Genomic DNA, 22,046 nt, shown 5'->3' with positions numbered 1-22,046 from the left:
CCCAGAAAGCCTGTCCTTGACCTCTGCAGCTTTGGCTGGTCGTGTGCCCCAACCGAGCCTTGGTTCCCTGGAGCACAGTGGGTGGAGTGACCACTGCCCACGGTCCCCAGGCTTCTGGGACAGGGCTGTCTCGGTGCTGCTGCAGGTGCTGTCTGTGGGTACTTGGTTTCTTACTGGGAGGGGAAGCTGCACCCAGAAAGATAGCAGCAGACCCAGCAGCACGCAGGTGTCTGGCAGCGGCGGGCCTGCGTGCCCAGGGCTCTGCCTCCAAGCAGTGGCTCTGCTGTTGTGTTGCAGGCGGACGCTCAGTGGCAGTGGCAGCGGCAGTGGCAGCAGCTACAGTGGCTCCAGTTCCCGATCCAGGTCACTCACTCAGCCCCACTCCCCGTCCACCTTGGCCTCTGTCCCTCCCCAGGCAGGCTGGCCACACAGGGGCTCCATCATGCAAGGTTTACCCAACCCTGACAGGCCTAGGCTCCAGGGCCGCAAAGGGTGGGCCTCAGTAGAGTCCCTCGGGAGGGCTGTGGCTCAGGACGCTGACCTCACATGAGAGCACCCGGCTGTGGGCTAGGAGGCCAGGTGGCCAGGGCGCATCCCAGAGGGGCAGAGCAAGGCTGGTCCAGGTCCCGTCCCAGGAAACCTGAGGGGAGGTGCTTGAGAAGGGCTATGCTGCTGGGAAGGAGCGTGGAAGCCCGCCAGCCCTTGGCCTTACCCCGGGCTCCTTCCATTTCCAGGCAGCAGGCAGTTTGTCCATGTGTCCAGCTGTTTCTGAACATGTCTGAGGTGTTTTGAGGAATTTAAAAAAAAAAAAAAAAGCCTGGCATAGTGGCCATGCTTGTGACCGCAGAGGCTTGGGAGGCTGAGGCAGGAGGGTGGCAAGTTCAAAGTCAGCCTCAGAAACTTAGTGAGACCCTGTTTCAAAATGAAAAATAGAAACAGCTGGGATGGGGCTCAGTGGCCCCGAGTTGAGTCTTCAGTAGCGAAGAAGATGGAAAATGTTTGGGCCTCTTGTTTCCTTTCCTGTGTGCCATTGCAGCGCCTGACCGTCAGGAAGCGCTGTGCCAGCTGGTGGTTGGGGCCGCGTGCCTGTGCTGTGTGGAGCCTGCGTGTGGCAGCACCACAGGGCACGCCCCAGGCGGTGAAGCCGCCACCCCCGTTCTGATTTCACTGTAGGCTCAGACCTGCCGTCTCCCGTGTTCCTCCCCAGCACACGGGGCCACCCTTCCTTAGTGAAGCAGAGACCCTGGTTCGGTGGTGTGGCCACCCCTTCACTGTGGAGCACCTTTGAGCCCCTCAGAGTCCCCCTGAAACCTCATGTTCCATGAGTACACACTCCATAAGTGGGAAATCTGGGTCAGGGTGGCCATAGAAACCCACTGTCACCCCTCCTTGTAGCCTGCAGTCCAGACCCATGGTTGAGACTGAGGCACAGCTGTGCTTGTGTGTCCAGGTCCCTGAGCGTGAGCAGTGTCTCCTCGGTGTCCAGCGCCACCTCGAGCAGCAGCTCAGTGCACAGTGTGGACTCAGAGGACATGTATGCAGACCTGGCCAGTCCTGTGTCCTCAGCCAGCTCTCGGTCCCCCACCCCAGCCCAGACCAAGAAGGAGAGAGGTAGGCTGGGCCCTGGTGTTCTGGGGGTGCCTTCGGGGCAGGCCTGGGAGAAGCTCTTTGGGTGTCCATGGTGCCTGATGGTCGAGGTGCACGCAGGAACCTGTGGGGACGCTCCTGTGGCTGAGAGGTGTCATTGATTGGCAGGAAAATCAAAGAAGGAAGATGGTGTTAAGGAAGAAAAGCGGAAGAGAGATGGGTCCACGCAGCCGCCCAAGTCCTCGAAGCTCCCGGCAGGCGGGAAGTCCTCCCAGCAGCCCTCAGCGCCCCAGCAGGCACCCCCCGGGCAGCCGCAGCAGGGCGCCTTCGTTGCCCACAAGGAAATCAAGCTGACGCTGCTGAACAAGGTGAGGCCAGGGGCTGCGCTGGACCAAGAGTCTGCCTGCTCTCAGACAGGGCTAGCCAGTGGCCTCTTTCACACCGGGACAGCCTAGGCATGTGCAGGCAGCACCTCTGGGCAGTCAGCCCCCAGGAGCTGCAGCCCAGATGGCCTCTTAGGACTCCTGTGGCCAGCCAGTTCCCACGGAGCAGCATCAGGCCCACCAGGCTCTGCACTGGCTGCTGGTAGACAGAGACCACCTCCTGTGGGGCCGAGGATCCCCTGGCAGTGGCGGGGGCCGCAGAGTCATGTGGTGGGGGAGGCTCAAGAGGGACCGGGGGGGGGCAGCCGAGTACAGGGGGGCAGCCCAGGCCTGCCGCCTCATGGTTCTGTGTTGTTTCAGGCGGCTGACAAAGGAAGCAGGAAGCGGTATGAACCATCAGAGAAAGACAGGCAAAGTCCTCCAGCCAAGAGGGCCAACTTATCCCCAGACCGAGGTGAGCCTCAGGCCCCGGCCAGCACAGCCCAGGGGTTCTCAGCATCCCGTCTTCTCTTGAAAACTAGCAAGGAGAATCCCGAAGAATTATGTGCGATGTATCCATCAGTATTTATAGCATTGGAAACTGGAACATGGAGATTGTTATAAATATTTATTTACTTTAAAATAACAGGGCCTCAGGTGGTGTTAACCCCGGCAACTTGGGAGACTGAGGCAGGAGAGTCACAAGATCAAGGTCAACCTGGGCATCTGAGCAAAATTCTGACTCGGAATAAAAAGGGCTGAGCGTGATGGCACACGCCTATAATCCCAGAGGCTCGGGAGGCTGGGGCAGGAGGATCGCAAGTTCCAAGCCAGCCTCAGCAACAGCGAGGTGCTAAGCAACTCAGTGAGACCTTGTGTCTAAATAAAATACAAAATAGGGTTGGGATGTGGCTCAGTGGTTGAGGGCCCCTGAGTTCAATCCCTGGCACCCCCCAAGGGGGGAAAAAAAGAGGTAAAAAGGGCTAAGGGTGTAGCTCAGTGATAAAGTGCTCCTGAGTTTACTCTCCAGTACCAAAAATAAATAACTTTTTTTGTCACGTTCCACGCGACTAAAACACTCAGGGTCACTCTTGGGGAACTGGGCTGCACAAAATAACCACACAAGAGACAGGGATACCTTTTTCTTTGGGGTCCTATGAGGGCTCCTCTGACCTTAGGGGTCGGGGAGAGCACTGCTGACCCCTTTTATTGAGGAGCAGCCATTCAAATGAGGCCAGGGGTCAGGTTTCAGGGGCTGAGTCTAGCTTGTGATGTCTGCTGTCAGCAGGTTGACTGACATCTAGGAAGGCCACACCCAAGGGCAGAGCAAGAGAAGGGGACACACAAAGGGAGCTTCCATGGAACATTCTATCCCAAATAGGGCAAAGGGGCAGTGTTACAAAGGAGCAGGTGAACGGAGCTCAACCCCAGGGGTGACACCTGAAGACACGCCCTCAACTTCCTGAACCAGGACAACGCCCAAGTCACCACAAAATGTAGTGATGGGTCAGAGCCTCTTGCTTCAGTATGGAAGGCGTGGGTCATCCAGAGGGGCTCCCCACATTTGTTTGTGTTTTAAGGCTGGGGTGTAGCTCCAGGCGTAGGTTTTGTCTAGTATGTAGGAGGCCCTGGGTTCCCACCATTGGCACTGCCCAAAAATTACCAATCATAAACCACCGTCTTTCAACATAAATACCATTTTTTATGAAAAGCAACCATCTTCCAAAACAAAATGAAGAGTGTGTTCATCTTTTCTGCAAGTGTCTTTACCGTCTGTCTGGCAAAAGACAAGGGGCTCTTGTCCCCTGGCTGGCCTGTCCTGTAGCCTCTGCAGACCTCCAGTCCTGTGCGACACGTGAGAAAAGAACAGTGTTTCCATGTCACTGTTTAACCACAGAAACCTAAAGGGTCTCAGGGGCCCAGCCATCCCCAGACCCTGCTTGGAGAGGCCCAGACCCAGGCAGAGACAGTCTTGCTGGCTGGCTTTGAGGGGTAGAGCCAAAACCCAGGCGTCCTCCCCTAAGGTGGTGTCCACCTACAGGTAGGGGGCCTGGGCCTGGGCCCCTCACAGGAAGGCCCCAGGAGAAGGAAACTGCCACTTCTGCCCAAGCACCCAAGGTGGACTGCACCCTGGAGGGCCGGCCTAGGAGCAGCCTTTACTGTCCTTGCCTAAGGTTGCATGACCCTGGGTTTGTCCACGAGCCTGTGGACCTGAGCCAGGCACTGACCTCCAGTGCTCTCACTCCACTCCTCCAAGTCCAGGGCTTCCTCCCGTGGCAGTGGCATAGAACACTCATGGTCTCTTGGTTCTGCTTCTGGTGTTTAAAGGGGCGTGCTCTCCTGCCGTCCCGTGTTGCCAGATGTCAGGATGCCAAGGTTGGGCGCGCTCCAGGCCAGGCTGCAGCACCCAGCACTCAGCTTGCTCCTCTCTGTCCCTGGCTCCCTTCCTGCTTTGTTCCTGGTAAAAGCGGAAGTGTGCTGAACTGCCCTGGGCTCTGGAGCTGGGCCCCAGGCCTGTGGCAAGGCCCTCCTGTGCGCCACCTCTGCGTAGCAGGCGATGGTCACACTCTCTTCCCTCTTGCCAGGTTCTCGGGACCGGAAGTCAGGAGGGAGGCTGAGCTCCCCGAAGCCCGAGCGGCAACGCGGCCAGAACTCCAAAGCCCCCCTGGTCCCCACAGACAGGTGCGTCCTCCTGGGCCTGCTGCATCTCCCCCCGCCCCTACCCCTTAGCCCCCACCCTGCCAGCAACTGCCGAGGCCACCAGGAGAGGGCGCAGGGCAGCCAATGCAGCCCAGCCAGAGCCTGAGTACTCGATCTTGTTCCTTAAGAAGCCCAGGGCGCTGGGCACAGAGAGTTCTTGAGGTGGACCTCAGAGAGGGTAGATGACCAGCAGAATGACCAGGTGCACCAGGGCAGCCCAGGACTCTCCCAGTCCTTTCCCCCTAGGAGGGAGCCCTGGGTGTGCTCCAGCCTTCCACCTGCCAGGAAGCATCTCACATCTCCGCCTTCCCATCCCTGCAGGAAGCGCCAGCTGTCACCCCAGTCCAAGAGCTCCAGCAAGGTGACCAGCGTGCCCGGCAAGGCCACAGACACAGCTGCAGCCAGTGCCAAGTCCGGGAAGGCGAGCACGCTGTCGCGGCGGGAGGAGCTCCTGAAGCAGCTCAAGGCGGTGGAGGACGCCATTGCTCGCAAGCGGGCCAAGATCCCCGGGAAGGTGTAGGCCCGGCTGGCGCCTGGAGTGACTCGTGTTTTTATATAATAGGGTAAGCGCAGCCATTTCGGATTTTGCAGTTAATGTCTTATTTTGGCTGTGATTCTTTTTAAAAATTAAAAAAAGAATAAAAAAAGTTTCTCAGCTGGAAAAGAAGCCACACACAAAATGAAGATGATGCTGAGTCCTGGCCTCCCCCTCCAGAAGGATCAGTCCCTCCCGAGCAGAAGTCCCACCAGCAGACAGACAGGCCTGCCTGGACGAGGCGTGGTTTTATGTAAATTATAAGTCCCAGACGTGGCCCAGCCTGCGATGCTCTCCTGCCTCCTGTCTCCACCTGCCGAGGCAGCCTCCTCGCTGGGCGCCTCTCCAGCAAGCCTCCATGGGGACAAGACCTGAGCACTTGGTGAACCCCGGCACATCTTCCTCTCCCTCACCACCCGGATCAGAAGTATATATATATTCTTGACTGAAGTCTGATTGGGAATATTTCCTGTCTTATTTGAAGCATCAATTTGTTTTAGTTGATTTAAAAAGGAAAAAAAAAAAAAAGGCCAAGGGTATTGGGGTGTCTGTCTAATGTGGAGGGTCTTTTTTTGAGGGATCTCCTAAAATAAAATATTTTGATAAGCAGTTTCCTGGCCTTCGTGATGTTTTTGTGTCTACGTTGCCTGTCTCCGTCCCTCCAGCCAGGCACCAGGCCTGGTGCACCCTGCCCTGCATCCTGCACCCTGCCCTGCATGCACCCTACACTCTTCCCTGTGCACTCTAGTCTGCCCTGTGCCCTGCCCAGTGCCCATGCTCTGCCTGTGCCATGCCTTGTGTCATGCACCCTGAACTCTGCCTTGTGTCATGTACTCTGCCCTGCACGCACCTGACTCTGTCCTGCATCTCTGCCCTGCCCTGCATGCACCTGACTCTCCTGCATCTCTGCCCTGCCCTGCATCTGCGCCCTGCCCTTTATGCACCTGGCACCCTGCCCTGCATGCATCCCACACCCTGCCTTACACCCGTGCCCTGCCCTACACCCACACCCTGGCCTGCATGCACCTGATTCTTCCCTGCACCTGTACCCTGCCCTGCATGCACCCCGCACCCTGCCCTGCATCTACCTGTCCTGCATCCGCTCCCTGCCCTGCATGCACCTGATTCTTCCCTGCATCCATGTCCTCCCTGCATTCACCCTGCACTGGCACCTGCCCTGCATGCACCCTGCACCCTGCCCGGTATCCTATGTTCTGCCCCGCGGGAGCAGGAGAACAAGACACAGCGGGCGCTGAGTCAGCCTCTTCCTGCTGGGGTGGCCCACCCTGGAGAGGTGGGCTGCTCCATCTGCCCTCAGCCTCGAGCCTGTAGCCAGGGCTCTGCCTTCACTTCTGGCCCTGTCTGAGCTGGTGGCCCCTTTCACAGCAGCAGGCCCTGGACTAGGCAAGCAGACCAGGTTGGGCTGCCCTTGAGCCACAAAGCTAGTTGTCACCTACTTTGAACATGTCACTAGACCCCTACCAGGTGTGTGTGTGTGTGTGTGTGTGTGCAGGTTTGGGGCCCAGACAGGCTTGTGGTGCCTCACCTCGCTCCAGGGCGAGGTGCTCCTGCCCGTGGTGCTAAGTGCCCCACTTGTGGCCTCCAGGGCAGCGCCAGACCTCCTCCTCTGTTCTCACCTGCAGGGCCCTGTGCAGGCAGTGGCCTGAGGTCCTGGCCCTGGGTAACAGGGCTACTCTTCGGGAGGCTGAGGGCACTGCGGTGTGGAGTGGCGCTGGAAACAGGGACCCTGCTGGTGACTAACCTGCCCAGCTGGGTTCCATGTAACATCCATTTAAAGGCCCTGAGATTGTTCTTGTGTCAGTAACCTCGAATGTGTGCCCAAGGACTATTTTTTTTTTTGGGGGGGGGGGGGAGGTTACAGGAATTGAACCCAGTGGTGCTTAACCACTGAGACACATCCCCAGCCCTTTTTTATATATTTTTTTTATTTAGAGACAGAGTCTTCCTGAGTTGCTTTAGGACCTCGCTGAATTGCTGAGGCTGGCTTTCAACCCGCAGTGCTGCTTCCCAGGGATGGTAGGTGTGTGCCAAGATGCCTGGCTGCCCAAGGACTTTCCCAAGGTCTATCTGAGATGCCATCAGGTCAAAGCCAGGTGCAGGGGAACTCCTGTTCTCTGAGGAATGGCTTTCAGAGGCCTGAGCCACAGCCAGGGACACAGCCCAAGGGTCTGCAGCAGACCAGGAGAGACCCCCTCTGCTCTGGCCCCCACCCTGGCCTTCCTGGGAGCCCTGCCAGGTCCCCTCAGACCAAAACTGGGTTTGAGCTTCTCGCTGAGGGCAGCTGTCCATGCTCTGGGTGTCCAACCTCCTCAGGCCAGGATGGGGTGCCCTTCAGGGGCTCAGGAAGGTTGAAGGCCTCACCCCGACCTCACTGCCCCCCTCTCCGGTCTAAGTGGTGAGCACCTTCCAGGCGGGCACTGGGACAGGGGCCTCTTTGTGGAAGGGGCATGGCAGCGAAAGGCCAGCTGTGCCGGTTTCCTGCACCCTTTCCGTGGCCTGCACACCCCACCTGCAGGGGTCGCCACAACAGGCCGCCACTGGGCAGCAGCCAGCTGAGCTACTGGCTGGAACCCAGCCCAGCGGGAGGTGCAGCCTCATCCTAGGCCAAGTGACAGGCCGACGGGACCCCTGCCCTGGTGGGGGCCGCTGCTCTCCTCCGCGGGCGAGCAGCTCTCGCTGCCCGGCCAGTCCGGGGCAGCCTCTGGGGCGGGGCCTGATTGGGTGGGTGGGGCCCGGCCGGCCACCGCCCCTCTGCCGCCCTCTGTCTGGCTGTCCAGTCTTGCCCAACCCTGGACTTGTGCGCGAGTCTCCGCCAAGGAAGCCAGGCCGCCCGCGCCCTTGCCTTTGGGCGGTGTCCGCAGAGCCTTGCCCTCGGGTGGTGTCCCCCAAGTCACCTGCGCGGAGAGGGCTCCCACTCGGCCATTGACACGGAAAATGCAGCCGGGCAGGCGGCGCCCGCCTGTAATCCCAGCAGCTCCGGCGGCTGAAGCAGGGGGATTCCGCTGGAGCCCAGCAAGGGCAGCTTAGCGAGACCCTGTCTCAAAGTAAAGAAAATTCAAAGGGCTGGGTGTGGCTCAGTGGTAGGGCACCCCCAGTTCAATCCCAGTGCCCCCCGCAAAAATCGGAAAACGCGGAAACACCCCCTCCAGGGCGGAGCAGGTGGACTCGAGGTCATAAGGTAGCGACACAGGCAGAGGCAAACTTGACCCCGTCCGCGCAGCCCCTCTTCCCGGGAGGTGCCTGGCCAGGCAGGGGAGCCCCTGCTGCGTGGGACTCAGCTCTAGACTGGAGACTGGCTGGGAATAGGCAGGTCCCTCCCCGCCCGCTTGGCCTGAGTGGCCCAGCGGCCTCATTCTGGTTGGCTCTGGGTTGGCCACCATGAAGTGGACAGCTTGGGATCAGGCATTCTCCTCCTCTCAGTACTGGGGGACCCAGGGCCCCACACCAACCCCTCAGTGTCGCCCTCTGTCCTGAGAATCCAGGCCCTGTGTGCTCCTGGGAAAGGAAGAGGACCGGGAAAGGTGGGCCTGGCTGGGGCCAGCAACCATCCTGCAGAAGCCGGGACCCAGCTCTGCCAGCCCGCAGTGCAGCCCGGAGCCAGCCACTGCCCGCCGGAGCCCGTCTCCCTGCTGTGAAGGCCAGGACCATGGCAGGAGCTGGCACCCGGCAGTTGCCATAGGTGTCTCAGTCCTCCCTGGTCTGGGGCACAGGTGGGCTGTCTTGACATCACCCTGACCTGGGCCTGAGCCCGTGGACAGACCCAGAGCTCTGGGAGAGGTGGCACGGGAGGGGTCCCTGGCTCCACGTGGACCTTCTGAGGAGGGACCATCTCCCCTCCAGCTTCTCCTTGCCTTCAAGGTAAGGTTGAGCTGAGCAGCCTACTGCAGGAGGCTCCGGTCCTTGAAGGGGCTGGGACCTGCTGCTCCCTTCCCTGCCGCGCTCCCAGGAGAGACCTGCTCTACTGCAAAGGCACCTGTGAACATGGCGGCCCCAGCCTTCACTCTCCTTAAGTCTGTCTCTCTCACGCACGTCTTCCTCCTGCGGGGTTCGCCACCCTGACACAGACACTGTGACCCAAAGACAAGTGTTGAAGCAGGAAAGCCCGAGACTTGAACCAGAGTACCCAGAAGCCTCCTGAGCCCCCAGCACCATGTCCACTGGGGTCCCCAGGGGCTGGACGTGTGAATCCGGAGGTCAGGCCCTGCCAGCTGGGGAGAGGCACAGAACATCTCAGGCGCCCAGCTGCAGGCCCCTACGGGCATTTGGGAAGGGGCTTCCCGGGGGCACCTGGCAGGTCTCGACCCTGGGCCCCCCCAGAGGTCCCAGTACCAGAGATCCCAGCAGGGAAGTGCTGCCCACCCTTGGCCGGGCTCCACCTGCAGAGAGGTGGCCAAGGAGCCTGGAGTTTCTGCCCAGGAGCAGCTGGGGGCCTGGGGTCCCTCGGGTGCTCCTAGTACAGGCGGCAGGCAGCGACCTCAGGGGGCCTGGGGCTGGGGTCAGGGCTCTTCCCTGCGTCCCTTTGTGGGTCACTGCTGGAGCACCTGGGACGTGGGCATGGCTCTTGTGCCAGGCACAGTGGGAGGCGCAGTCCCTGCCCTGAGGAGCTAGTGCTGCCCCCAGGGGGGCTGGGGGCTGGAGTCAACCCTGCAGGAAGCAGGTGTCAGCCCGGGGATCCCCCCTGACCTGGGCTGACCACAGCAGGGAACTAGAGCGGCTCTACTGTGTTCGCCAAAGAGTTCCGTCCTCTCTTAAGCCACCATCGGGAACCTGCCCCCATCCTGTGGGAAGGTCTTGGCTTCGATGTGATCAGAAAGGGGTTTCCAGGGCTGGGGCTGGGGCGCGGTGGCAGAGCGCTCAGTGAGCATGCCCGAGGCCCCGGGCTCGGTCCTCAGCACCACATCAATGTAAAGACACTGTGTCCACCTAGAACTTAAGAATAGATATTAAAGAAAAAAAAGAAGTAAAGAAAGATGGGACTAGAATGGGCTCAAATTCAATGATCGGTGTCCTTATAAGACCAAAGAGAGCCACAGAGAGGGGCCCATGAGCAGCATGTGACTTCTGAGCCAGATGGGGACCTTGCAGCCAAAGGCCAGGGGGCTTGAGGGTTGTCAGAGGCACCAGAAGCTATGGGAGGCCGGCAGATCCCTCAGAGAACCCAGAGTGGCTCAGCGCTGTCCACCTGGACTTCAGGATTCTGGCCTCCAGACCACATGCAGACAAAGTCACTTGTTTAAAGCCACACAGCTTGTGGCACTGTTAGAACCGTCCTGGGAACCAGAATGGACAGTGAGCTCCCCGCCACAGTAGGTATGCAAGGGCGAAAACAGAGGGCAGAGCTGCCCTGGGGCTCCGTGCAGGGGGCAGTTCCTTGTTGTTTTGGGCGTGGGGAGTGGACCCAGGGTTGCTGTACCACTGAGCCACGTTCCCAGGGCCAGTTTTTATTTTGAGATGGGGTCTAGCTAAATGGCTGAGACTGGCCTTGAACTTGAACTTGCGGGCCTCTTGCCTCAGCCTCTGAAGTTGCTGAGATTAGAGGTGTGCACCCCATGCCCAGCTCCCTGCAGCTTTGACTCTCCTCCCTAGACTGCTGGCACCAGGCAGGGTGTCCTTTACCCACTGACGTATGCACACGCTGAGGCCACAGAGCGGGAGCCCAAGTCTACAGGCCGCTGTGGGCGGTGCTGGGAGAGCCCGGTGTCAGGGGCCTCTCTGGCCCCCCACCCTCCAAAGGCTGTGGTGTTGGCAAGGGACGCCTTCCTAGGGCCGTTCAGCACTGCCAGCGGGGAAGAGAGACAGCAGGGGACACTCTCCCCACCACCCTCAGCTGGCATCCAAACCCCGCATTCACAGTGTCCCAACCCTGGCTCCAGTTGTCCCCCTTTCCACCCCTGCAGCCAGCAGTGTTGAGCTGGGTCCTCAGGGCTCCCTAGGTGCTGACCTGCTGACTTGGACTCTGGATAAAACCCCAGAGCACCTGCCACCCCTCTGCGCCCGCCTTCTCCAGCCTCACCTTCACCTGGTCTTTTTTTCCTTTGGTACCGGAGATCAAACTCAGGAGCACTTCGCCACTAAGCACACCCCCGGCCCTTTGTACCTCCTTTTTTTCCCCTTGGGGTACCAGCGATTGAACCCAGGGGCCCTCCACCGCTGAGCCACACCCCAGCCCTGTTTTGTATTTTATTTAGAGACAGGGTCTCACTGAGTTGCTCAGGGCCTCGCTGTTGCTGAGGCTGGCCCAGCTGAATTCGCCATCCTCCTGCCTCAGCCTCCTGAGCCTCTGAGATTACAGACGTAGGCCACTGTACCCAGTCACCTGGTCTTGATCATGTTGGGTAAAGACCAGCCTCAGTGCCCACTCAGAGGTAGATGGACCCTGTGGATGGACTGCAGGTTGTAAAGCAAGAGAGGCCCAGCCCAGCTGCAGATCAGCTGGCCCAAGTGGCAAGCTGCTCTTGTCGAAGGTGCCAGTCAGTCAGACAGAGGAGGACTGCCCACTGCTCCCTGTAGGTGGGGAGGGGGCCTCACTGCCCCGCGCATCTGTGACGCCATCCCTGCTGGGGGCGCGGCAGGGCGGGTGCAGTGATTCCTGTGCTCCGGGGAACCCATGGGACAGGAGGAGGAAGTGCCAGGGGCTGGGCCCATCCCAGGAGGAAGCGACGGCCGGATTTTCCCCAGGTGTGGCCCCAGTATAAAGAACCGGGCAGCTGGGGCCTCGCCAGGTGCACCCCGGGCCGCCCAGGTGTGAGGCTGTGCCAAGCCATGCCTGCCGTCACCGCCGCCACCACCACTGTGCTGGTGAGCCAGGCCGCCCCGCCACAGGGGTGCAGCCTGGCCCGGTGGGGCTCTGGGCCCCAAGATGGGTGCTGGGAAGGGTCCGGGACACCCCACCTGGGGAGGGAGAGCCGGAGCCCTGGGTGTGGCTGCCCTAGAGCCAGGGGTGGTCTCTGGCCTCAGTCTCCCCATCTGCGGGGCAGGCTGAGCCGGGTCTTTCCACCTGGAGGCCGGCAGGCTGGCAGGAGTGAGGTGTCCTGGCCGTGACCCGGGCTGACCACTTGCCTGTCCTCCAGCTTCTCCTTGGCATCCTGCCTCTGACCTGGCTGCCCACCAGCCGAGCCCACCACAGCCACCCACTCTGGGGGGCCCCACACCCCCACAGGACCCCGCGCTGCTACTCAGCTGAGGAACTGCCCGACGGCCAGCCCCCCCCTCACCTGCTGGCTCGAAGTGCCAGGTGGGAGCAGGCCTTGCCTGTGGCCCTGGTGTCCAGCCTGGAGGCGGAGGGCCACAGGCGGCAGCCCCAGGGGGCCCTGGCTGGGCCTCAGTGCCCCGTGCTGCGGCCAGAGGAGGTCCTGACAGCTGACACTCACCAGCGCTCCATCTCGCCCTGGAGATACCGGTGAGGGCTGCGGGCCGGGGGCGGTCCCTGTGCTCTGGACCTCAGTGTCTTCATCCTGACCCCTCGGTCCACCCCGTCCACCCCAGCCCAGGAAGTGAGGATCTGTCTTCTGACAGGACCTCAGCCCAGATATTGGCCCCCAGACCCCCAGGAAGATTCCGACCCCCAAACCCCAACCCTGTGCTCTCGGAGGCCATGGGGGCAGGGAGGGTCACCCGGAGCCCCGGCTCCCAAGCACAGGGGCCTCCTGGCAGGGAGCAGGCGGAGCCTCACTGTCCTGTCCCCACAGCATCGACACGGACGAGAGCCGCTATCCGCAGAAGCTGGCCTTCGCCGAGTGCCTGTGCCGCGGCTGCATCAGCACCAGGACGGGCCAGGAGACGGCCGCGCTCAACTCCGTGCGGCTTCACCAGAGCCTGCTGGTTCTGCGCCGCAGGCCCTGCTCCCCCGACGGGGCGGAGGCCACCTCGCCAGGGGCCTTTGCCTTCCACACAGAGTTCATCCGCGTGCCCGTGGGCTGCACCTGCGTCCTGCCCAGGTCGGCACCGTGACACCAGCCTGCTGCCCCGGACCAGGCGCCCCTGCCGAGGGCCCGTTATTTATGTGTATTTATTGTTATTTATGTGCCTGGAGCAGGGCCACTCCAGCGGCCATCTGAGCAGTGCCCCGAGCTGGGCATCCCAGGGTCTGGGTGGGCTGGAAGGCTGCTCCTCCTCCTGGTGCTGAGCGCCTGCCCGGCCGCCCCCCCGGCCTCAGGCTGCTCCACTGCCCGGCTTCTCAGCAACCCCGGGACGAGGGGTCCACTTTCTTAGACGCTTGTCCATTAAATGGGTACGACGCAGTGACGTCTGCACTCCTTGACTTCAGACCCCCCCCCCGCAGGTCCCATCGGGCAAGAAGTCTGTGCGCAGCCCTGGGTGGAGACGGGCCTGGGCGCCATGGGCACGGGTGGGCCCGGCCAGCTGAGCGGGTCCACCTACCTGACGGTAGACGGGCAGCTCCTGCCCTGGGCATGGGCGCTGCTCCCCAAAGCCCAGCCTCGACCCCCACCTGTTAGCACCTGGAGCACTTGGGGCCGTCTGTCCTGAGGATGAAGCCCAGGGTCGCTGCCCTTCAGGATGGACAGACCCCCTTGTCTCCCAGGGGGAGCTCACCAGGCCCGGACCTGGTGAGGACCCTGTGCTCGGGAGACGGGGCTCAGGCCTGGGCCCCCTCAGGCTCCTGCCAGGGGTGCTGCACTCCCACTGTCGGCCTCTGGCTAAGGGGCACCGCGGCCGTGTGGAAGGTCGCCCGGGCCTCGGTCCTGCCTGAGACCACAGACCCACCCCACCTCACCAGTGTCTTCTTCCCCTACTGTGAGCGCCTACTGTGTGCCAGTGTGTTAGCGGGAGGCTGTGACAGGAGGCCAGCCCAGGAGCCCCGAGGAGGCAGTCTCAGAGGCTTCCTGGGGAGGCGGCCTTTGCCCAGGACTGGGAGTTCCTAGCACAGGGCACTGACCAGGGCAGTGGACAAGACAAGCCCTGCCTCAGCAGGAAGGAGGTGGCAGTGAGGTGGGACCCCAAAGCTTCCTGCTTGGCTCTGGGGTTCTGTGCCTGCCCCTGAGGACACGTGGGTTCACACGGCTGGCTCTCCAGCCACAGTGCTGGGACACGTCAGGGGCCAGGGCTGAGGGGGTCCTTGGGGGCAGGTGGTGCAGGCCAGGGCGGCCTAAGAGGGCAGGGGTGGGATCAGCTCCTGGAAGGAGGCCCTGAGCTCCCCTGGTGGTGCTGAGCCATAGCGCCAGGGCAGATCCAGCCCTCTGGATGTCCCCAGGCAGGGCCCTGGACATCAGAGGACCCACTGCTGAGCAGGTGGCCAACAGGGGAGAGCTAGGCCTCCTGCAGCCTCGGCCACCGAGCTGGGGAAGGGTCCGGGGGCCTGGAGTGTGCAGTTCGCTCCCCTGGTACTGATCCCACCCACGGGGCCCAGGAAGATCCGCACGCGCCAGGCAGTCACTGCGTTTATTGGGGGCGCGGCCGCCCCCTGGCGGCCACGCTGGGGAGTGCAGGCGACCTCACACGACCTCGTCAGTCCACCGGGATGGGGTTGACCTGGGCACCCCCCCCCACCGCTGGGCCCGCTGCCGCCTCCTCCTCCTCGCTGGGCTTCTTGCGGGCCTCAGCTGGGGGTCGGGGCGGGGGATTGCTGGGTGGCTGCTTGATGGTGCCTCCAACCTGCGGCCGCTCCTTGGGCTTGGGCTCAATGGGCATCCACTGCTCTCCGCGGATGGCCGCCTGGGGAGAAGAGAAGGACTGTGCCATGCTTCAGGCCCCACTCCCTTCCTCCTTGGGGAGTCCACAAGATCTACTCTGTAGGAGTGATGGGAGTAGGCCCAGAGAGGTTAAGCAACTGGCCTGAGGCCACACAGCCAGGACCTGCACCTGCCTGACTCCAGACCCAAGCTCTCCTGCCATATGGCCCCACAGGAGAAATGGGCGTGGATTCCATGGGTTTCTGAACCATCTTCTGGAGACCACTTCCTGGTGCAAATTCCAAGACCCACAGGGTTCCCAGGCCTCCTTTAAGGGACTAAAGGCCCTGGGGAGGGCAGAGCCCTCTCTGTCTGGTGGTGACACCCACTTGCCCTGGCCTTGCCCTGGCCAGCAGCCTCCTTGGGCACCCAGGCATTTCTGCACAGAGGCCCAGGGATTCTGGGGGTGCACAGCAGGGATCTGCTCCCGGGTCCTCTGTGGGAAGCAGACTGCTGGTCCTGCCCGGCCCAGGTGGCTGCCATGGCAGCAGGCCCAGCGAGCTGGGGACGTGAAGCTACTTTCGTTCCCGTCACTTTGATGAGTGTTTGTCGGAGCACAAACCTGAGGGAGCACAAGAAGGAGCTGAGCATCTGTGGTCCCCACCCCCACGGTGCCAGGACATTCCCGGGAGGTGAGAGGCGGCAGAGGGGCCGCCCTCAGGTAGGGAGGAGCTAACGCACCAGGGACAGCCTCGTCCACAGAGGGAAGCAGGCACAATGCGCTGAAACACAGGGACTCCGCCCTGTGAGACAAGGACGAGGCCCCACAGGACAGTGGGCCAAGGACAAACTGCAGACTGTCGGGCTCAGAGCCAGGGTCAGAGACAGTCCACCCAACACTGTCCATGGCAAGAGCCGCGAGATGCAGAGCAGAGGGGAACCACAGCACTGGCCAGGGTCCTGCGGTGGTGGCTTTGACCCAAGGAGCTGACGTGGTGGCCTGCGGTAGTGGGAGGACAGGCCCAGCAGGCTGAGGCCTTGGGGCCAGCGCTAGGCGGAGGAGGGCACTCCAGAGGGTGCCTGGGGCTCGGCACGAGGTGACACTTCCATGCACAGGGTGGCACGGCAGGCTTCCTGGGCACCCAGACAAGCAGCACGGGGGGCCAGCTCTGCAGGAAGCCCGCACTGGGGACCGCACGCTCCAGAGTCCAGCGTGGGTGGGCTTACAAGGGTCACACAGCCACAGGCGCCCCACCAGGGGGACACGGTGCCGGCGTCTGGGGAAACACCGGGTGGCACGGGGCCTCTTGAGCTCCTTGGAGAGGCAGACACGGCCCACATAGGAGCAAAGGGAAGGAGAATGGGCTGCGTGCCCGGGCCTGCCACGTCCCCTCTGAGCTTCTGCCTACTCGTCCACCCCCCTGCGGGGCTGAGGCAGGCTTAGATGGGAAGGTGCAGGGAGAGGGCCCAGCCTGCATCCGATGTGTGACAACTGGCAGAGCCACAAGGGTCAAGGATGGGGACCGCAGAGGACATACTCACCAGCAGGTAGATGACACTGGCGATGGCCAGGCAGACAGTGCCGAGGATGGTGGCCAGCAGGAAGCCTGCAGGCACGGACAGCCTGGGGGAAGGCAGAGAACGGCCATCAGAAAAGGGCCAGGGGAGCTCGGCAGGCCCACTGCGGGGCTGTCCCAGGACCCCAGACAGGGGAGAGCGGCTCTGCCGAAGGCCCGGGTCCAGGTGGCAAGCCTCTCTCTGAGGTGCACTTTGGCCCTGGAGCCCAACCACCACCTCAGGAAGCCTGCAGCTGTGGCACGGCTGGCCCTTCCAGCTGGCCCCGGCAACTGCAGGAGGCCGGGCCCCAGGAAGAGCACTGAGCTGAGCCCGTCAGCCAGGGACCACAACTGCTACGGGGGTGGGGGGCTGTCACACCCACAGGCACCTGCCAGAGTCAGGGACCTGGTTTTAGTTTGGAAGACCACCCAGTGGGGAGGGGACTGGGCAGGCAGCCAGGCCAGCCTCCTCTCAACCTGCCGACTCGGGGGGACTCACAGGAGGTGCAAGACGGCCCGGACGTAGTAATTCCTGGTGAGGGGCCCGAAGAGCTTCACCACGGTGGTCATGCACTTCTGCCCACTAGACCCAGGAGGAAGACAAGCATGGGGCAGGGGGCCATGCCAACGCAGGACACAACCCCCCTCCCTCCCAGGGCCTTCAGCCCTTCTTCCTCCCAGGCGCTTAGGGACCCGGAAGCCAGGAGACACTGGCTGGTCCCTGGGGACGCCAGCCCCCCCCCCACCTCCCGTGTGCAGAGGGAGGCCACTCACCAGCGCTCCATGGTGGCGCCCTTCCTCCTCCTGCCCCGGGGGTACTCCAGGAGGCAGACGAACACCCCTGCCACACTGGGTGCCAGTTAAGGCCTCCTGCTCAGCCCCAGGGCCCCAGGCCCGCCCGCACCCTCCTGCCACCCGGGTCCGCCCGGCCGGCAGGACTGGGAGGGTGCGGAGGCCCAAGCCCAGGTCGTCCAGCAGGCCTCCGCGCCAGCCCTGGCCCACGCCCGCAAGGGCATCTCCTCAGACCTGGCCTCCCCAAAGTGGGGCTGTGGCTTTGACTTTCAGAAGCGCAGCTGGAGGCCCCCAGGTCAAGCAGGAGGCTGCTGGCACCCTCATACCCAGGTGCCCTTTGGGCACGGCTCCTCCGCCCCCCCACCTCCGGGTCCCCTCCCATCCCCTAGATGCCAGCAGAAGGATACATGGAGTAGGCGCCAAAGTACCACTGGGTGAAGCGTCCCGCGGTGGCCACGATGCCCCCGGTGATGAGAACTGCGGGCGGGGCAAGAGGGTGAGGTGGCAGGCCACGCCCCGACCCTGCAGGGCTCAGTCCCAGGGCACAGCCACCTGCCCCCCTCCTCCCACGGGGGCCACTAGGTCCCCTGCAGACAATGTGGGCTGCTGGAGTGAAGAGGTCTGGGGAGAGTCCACAGGCAGATGGGAGGGGACCAGGTTGAGCTGCAGAGGGACAGCCTCAGCTCTGGGACCTCGCCTGGGCATTGGCCAGGCTCCTGTCACCCGGCAATGGCCTCTCGCATGGGTCGTGGCTTTCCACACTGTGGTGGACTGCCTCTCAGGACAGGGTGCCCAGCCCTGCCCCCCACCGCCCAGCCTCCCTTCCTGTCCAGCCTCCCTTCCCGCCTGGCCCACGCTCCGCAGCCGCCCAGCCCTTTCCTTTGGGGTCTGTGTGCTCTGGCTGTCTGGGTCCTCCTCTGAGCAGCGTGGACCTGGGTTTTCTCCCGTCACTTACATTGCTTTCTTGCCACCTTTTTTTTTTTTTTTTTTTGGTGGTAAAATAGATTTAGGATTCTGCAGCCATCTTAAGGCGACATAGCGAGGCCCCGGGTTCTATCCCCAGCACCACAAACCCTACACTAAGGAGGTACCACAGTGTCGCAGCCTCACCACCAAACCCCTCCCGGAATCCTGGGGTTCTTGGGGGTAGTGGGAGCACAGGTGCTGGGCAGGGCCACCCCATGCGTGCCCCGGTGCTCCACCAGCCCCCTGATCCTGGGCTGTGTGTCTGGCTTGCACAGCTCAAGGTCGCGCTGAGGAGCATCCACGCTGTGTGGACCGCAGCCTGTTCTGGTGTTGATTGCTTTTGAACTGAGTCGTTTTCCACTGCACGGACCAGCCAGCACTCAGCATTCTGATGGCCCCAGCTTGCACCTATGGTAGGCAGTTCTCTGTCCCAGCCACCGCAACGCGCTGCAGCCCCGAGGACTCGGAATGCAGACCATTGCAACTGACTTTGTCTTGTTGCCTGCAGCTTCTCCTGACCCTCCTCTGCACAGCAGTGGGGGTTACCCTTCTGGTCAGACTCGAGCCTGCCCAGCTTCTCATTGTGCAGTTCTCAGCACAAGTGGGAGCTTAGCACAGTGACAGTGACACCTCACCGCAGGTGTGCGTCCCCCCTCCTGCACACCTATCAGCCTGAACGTCCGAGGACAGCACCTGAAACTTTCACTAACCAGCACTGAGTCAATATCTTGCATTTGGTGGGTACTTCTCTTTCATCTTTCCATATCTAGAGCAGAACCTTTGGTTTATTTAGAGCCTTTTATATAATTCTAATGGCACTGACTTTTAAAAGTTCTTATAGAGTGCCCCACATTCTGGATCTGTCTGGTTCTTTATCAAGGTATTGTTTTCTTTTCCTTCCATTTTGGAATTCAGCACTAACCTTACTTGGACTCAGACGTTTTTGACAAGAATTCTCAATGGTCATAGTGGGGTACTTCTATTTCTCCTGTTGAGAGGCACATAATATCAAGGCATCCCACTATTTTTTTTTAATTTGAAAATAAATTTCCAATATTCAAGGTTACTTATTTTGAAACCCTTCTTCCCAAACCGCAGATAAAACTTCAGGATGTCTAGCCTCATTCTCTTCCAGAAGTGCTTGTTATTTGTATGTATTTGGTACTTATTCGCCAGTGTCTTTGTGTGCCACTTCTTCTCTTGGCTCCGACGTCCCCCCAGGAGGGACACCTCCAGCAGTCTTTGCAGTCAGGCTGTCAGCAGCCACCCCGCACACCAGTTGCCAAGGCTGGCCTGGACCCTGCCCCTGCTCCCAGCCTCCGCGCCGTCTTCTTTAGACGGCCTACGTTAATTCACTTTCCACTGTCCCTATCAGCTCCTACTCCTCGGTCTCCTTGAACATTTTAGACATTCTCAGGCCCCTTTCAAATGTGGTTCTGCCTCTGAGGACACAGGGCCTCTGGTTCTGTTGGGGTCCGCTTCCTCCAGCGGCAGCTGTGCGAGCTCTGGCCTGCAGGGGTTTCCCGTGGCCTGAGAGTCCTGGCTGAGGAACCGCCACAGGGGGCTCACGGCTGCTGCTGCTGGGGGCAGGACACCTCTCTATCCTGAACCTGGCTTGCCCCCATCCTGTGATCCGAAGGTCCCAGCCTCCCTGGCCAGCAGCTGGACTTCCAGGGGTCAGGCTGTCTGCAGCTCCCAGCTGGAGCAGCAGATCACAGTCCACTCCTGCTCAGGCAGCGCCGCTGGGCCCTGCTGCGCATGCGCGGCTCAGTTCAGCTCCTTCCCCACACGGAGACCCCAGGACCGCAGGGGCAAGCCTGAGCATCCGGAGTGCCCTGGACTTCAGCTCCTGCTGGCCCGCTGGGAACCTGTTTTTGTTTCCTGCAGATGTCCTTCCTTGGTCCTGAGCTCAGCTATATATTAACTGCTCTCTGCTGGTCAGCATTCGTGTGTGTGGACGAGGAAGGGCAGTGTCCTCCTGTCCCTGTCCTGAGCCTCAGTTTCACTGCCTGCCCTGGCCGCACGAGGGCCTGAGGACCCATTCCGACATCCTGCTCCAGGCAGGGACTCTGCGGGTGCTGGGGCTCAGGGAGAAAAGAAGTGTGGGTGTGGTTAGAGCAGAGGAGCAGCAGAGGGAACCAGCTGCTTCAGGTGGGACGTCCGGAAGACATCTCCAGATAGGCAGTGCTGGAGGCCATTTTGTTGTTCTTTTGGTGGGGGGTACTGGAGAGTGAACCCAGGGGCAATTTAACACTGAACCCCATCCCCGGATCTTTTTATTTTTTATTTAGAAATAGGGTCTCACCAAGTTGCTTAGGGCTTTGCTAAATTGCTGAGGCTGGCCTTAGAATTTGGGATCCTCCTGCCTCAGCCTCCGGAATCACTGGGATAACAGGTATGTGCCACCAGGCCTAGCTAAGGGTTGAGATGAAGGGAGGGGTCAACTTCCACAAAGGCCCTGAGGCACCCTCACCCAGGAACAGAGCAGGATCCTGTGCAGCTAGAGTGAGAATATGGGCAGGGCCCGGGAGGTGGGCAGGGGCTTGGGTAATGGGAATCTGGCTTTCGTTAGTGGCAATAAGCAGCCATTGGAGGTTCTTTGTAGGGAGGTGATGTGGTCTGTTAAACGAGGTGTTTTGGTATAAAAAGAATCCTGATGGCTGGGGCAGTGGCGCACGCCTACAATGATGGCTGGGGAAAGAACAATGGTGAGTTCAAAGCCAGCCTCACAACATCAAGGCTGAGCAACTCAGGGAGACCCTGCCTCTAAATAAAGTACAAAATAGGGCTGGGACGTGGCTCAGTGGTCCAGTGCCCCTGTGTTCAATCTCTGGTGTCAAAAATAAATAAATAAATAAATAAATCCTGTTGGATGCTATGCTGGTAGGACCCAGCAGGCCATGCTGGCCAGGTGGCTGCACTGAACAGACCTAGAGAAAGGGGGCGGGCAAGAGGGCCACTTGCGCAGCAGGTCTGGGAGGCTTTCCACAAGCCCTCCTGCTGGACGGAAACTGCCGCAGCCTGGGACTTCTCAGGTCTCCCCTGTGGTGTTCCTGAGCAGGAACTGAGCAGCACCAGCCTGGGTGCTGGGAACAAGGGCCAGCCAGGGGAGACCCTGCCCAGGCACTCTGGAGCCACCCAGGTGGGTGCCCTCTGACTCACTGTACTTCCTGGAGGGGTTTGGGAGGAAGGAGGAAGTGCAGCTAGAGTGCAGGGCATAGTCCACTGCAGGGAGGTGACAGTCCTGTGGGACAGTCCTGAGGACTACCAAAAGTAGCCACTCAAAAGGAGGAGGCTCAGAGCCAATGTCCCAAGGCTGCCACTCAAAATGTGGCTGAAAAGGGGCAGGCGAGGAAGACACCCTTGATTCCTGTCCCCACTCCCGCTGCTTACTGTCCCCAGGTGACAGGTGGTGGGCCATGACACCCCACCCCACTACCCCCCTGCGCACTGGGTAGAGGTCCTTCCACAGTGGCCAGAAATCCGCTGCCCCTCATCAGAACTCCAAGCAACCAGGGCAGGGCAGGGCCGTCCTCCTCCAGAGCCAAGCAGGGCTGGTCCCTTCGGGTGTGTATGAAATCCTAGGCCTCCTTCTGGGCACACTCCAGAATGGACCCCAAAGGAACCATCAGAACCCCACACCAGACCTGAGCCCACACCTGCTGGCTCCGGGGGAGAGGAGAACCGGGTGACCCCAGGGCCCGATCCCCGACTCCAGAACAGGACGGGGGCGCAGGGGAGGGTCGTCGGCAGGGTTTTCTCAACCAGGAGGAACCGTGACGCCCCGGAAACCACCGGGGTGAGACGCCTCTTCCCCCAGCTTCCACTTCCTCCAGGGCGGGCGGAGGTCCGCGAAGGGGAAGTGCTGAGCAGGGTCGGGCAGAGCATGGGGGCAGGG

At 61.3% G+C, this 22,046-nt stretch overlaps 3 protein-coding genes across 6 annotated transcripts in view; 2 read left to right on the top strand and 1 right to left on the bottom strand.

The window, feature by feature from the left end:
- Zc3h18 (zinc finger CCCH-type containing 18) overlaps positions 1 to 5,793 on the top strand; it is a 51,649-nt gene extending 45,856 nt beyond the window's left edge. For all 4 annotated transcript variants that reach the window (XM_048792483.1, XM_048792484.1, XM_015495968.2 and 1 more), the window contains 6 exons: positions 298 to 363; positions 1,451 to 1,611; positions 1,756 to 1,955; positions 2,331 to 2,424; positions 4,535 to 4,631; positions 4,971 to 5,793. In XM_048792483.1, coding sequence (XP_048648440.1) covers positions 298 to 363; positions 1,451 to 1,611; positions 1,756 to 1,955; positions 2,331 to 2,424; positions 4,535 to 4,631; positions 4,971 to 5,169 — 817 coding nt within the window. In that variant the 3' untranslated portion in view covers positions 5,170 to 5,793. The remainder of the gene's footprint in view (positions 1 to 297; positions 364 to 1,450; positions 1,612 to 1,755; positions 1,956 to 2,330; positions 2,425 to 4,534; positions 4,632 to 4,970) is intronic.
- A 6,174-nt stretch (positions 5,794 to 11,967) lies between these two features.
- Positions 11,968 to 13,406, top strand: Il17c (interleukin 17C). Its single transcript, XM_015496269.2, has 3 exons — positions 11,968 to 12,003; positions 12,276 to 12,604; positions 12,894 to 13,406. The coding sequence occupies exons 1-3, from the start codon at positions 11,968 to 11,970 to the stop codon at positions 13,153 to 13,155; spliced, it is 627 nt and encodes a 208-aa protein (XP_015351755.1). The 3' UTR covers positions 13,156 to 13,406.
- A 1,184-nt stretch (positions 13,407 to 14,590) lies between these two features.
- On the bottom strand, positions 14,591 to 22,040 carry LOC107150827 (cytochrome b-245 light chain). The gene is given in 7 exon segments (XM_015495967.2): positions 14,591 to 14,675; positions 14,677 to 14,877; positions 16,377 to 16,458; positions 16,890 to 16,973; positions 17,165 to 17,239; positions 17,590 to 17,659; positions 21,808 to 22,040. Coding segments are annotated over 7 exon segments (759 nt in total). The 5' UTR covers positions 22,037 to 22,040; the 3' UTR covers positions 14,591 to 14,657.
- Positions 22,041 to 22,046: the final 6 nt, after the last annotated feature.

This window comes from Marmota marmota, unplaced genomic scaffold, assembly GCF_001458135.2.
Source record: "Marmota marmota marmota unplaced genomic scaffold, marMar, whole genome shotgun sequence".
Classification (NCBI taxonomy): Eukaryota; Metazoa; Chordata; class Mammalia; order Rodentia; family Sciuridae; genus Marmota; species Marmota marmota.
Note: the sequence above shows the minus strand (reverse complement) of the source record. Positions and strands in the feature narration are given on the sequence as shown.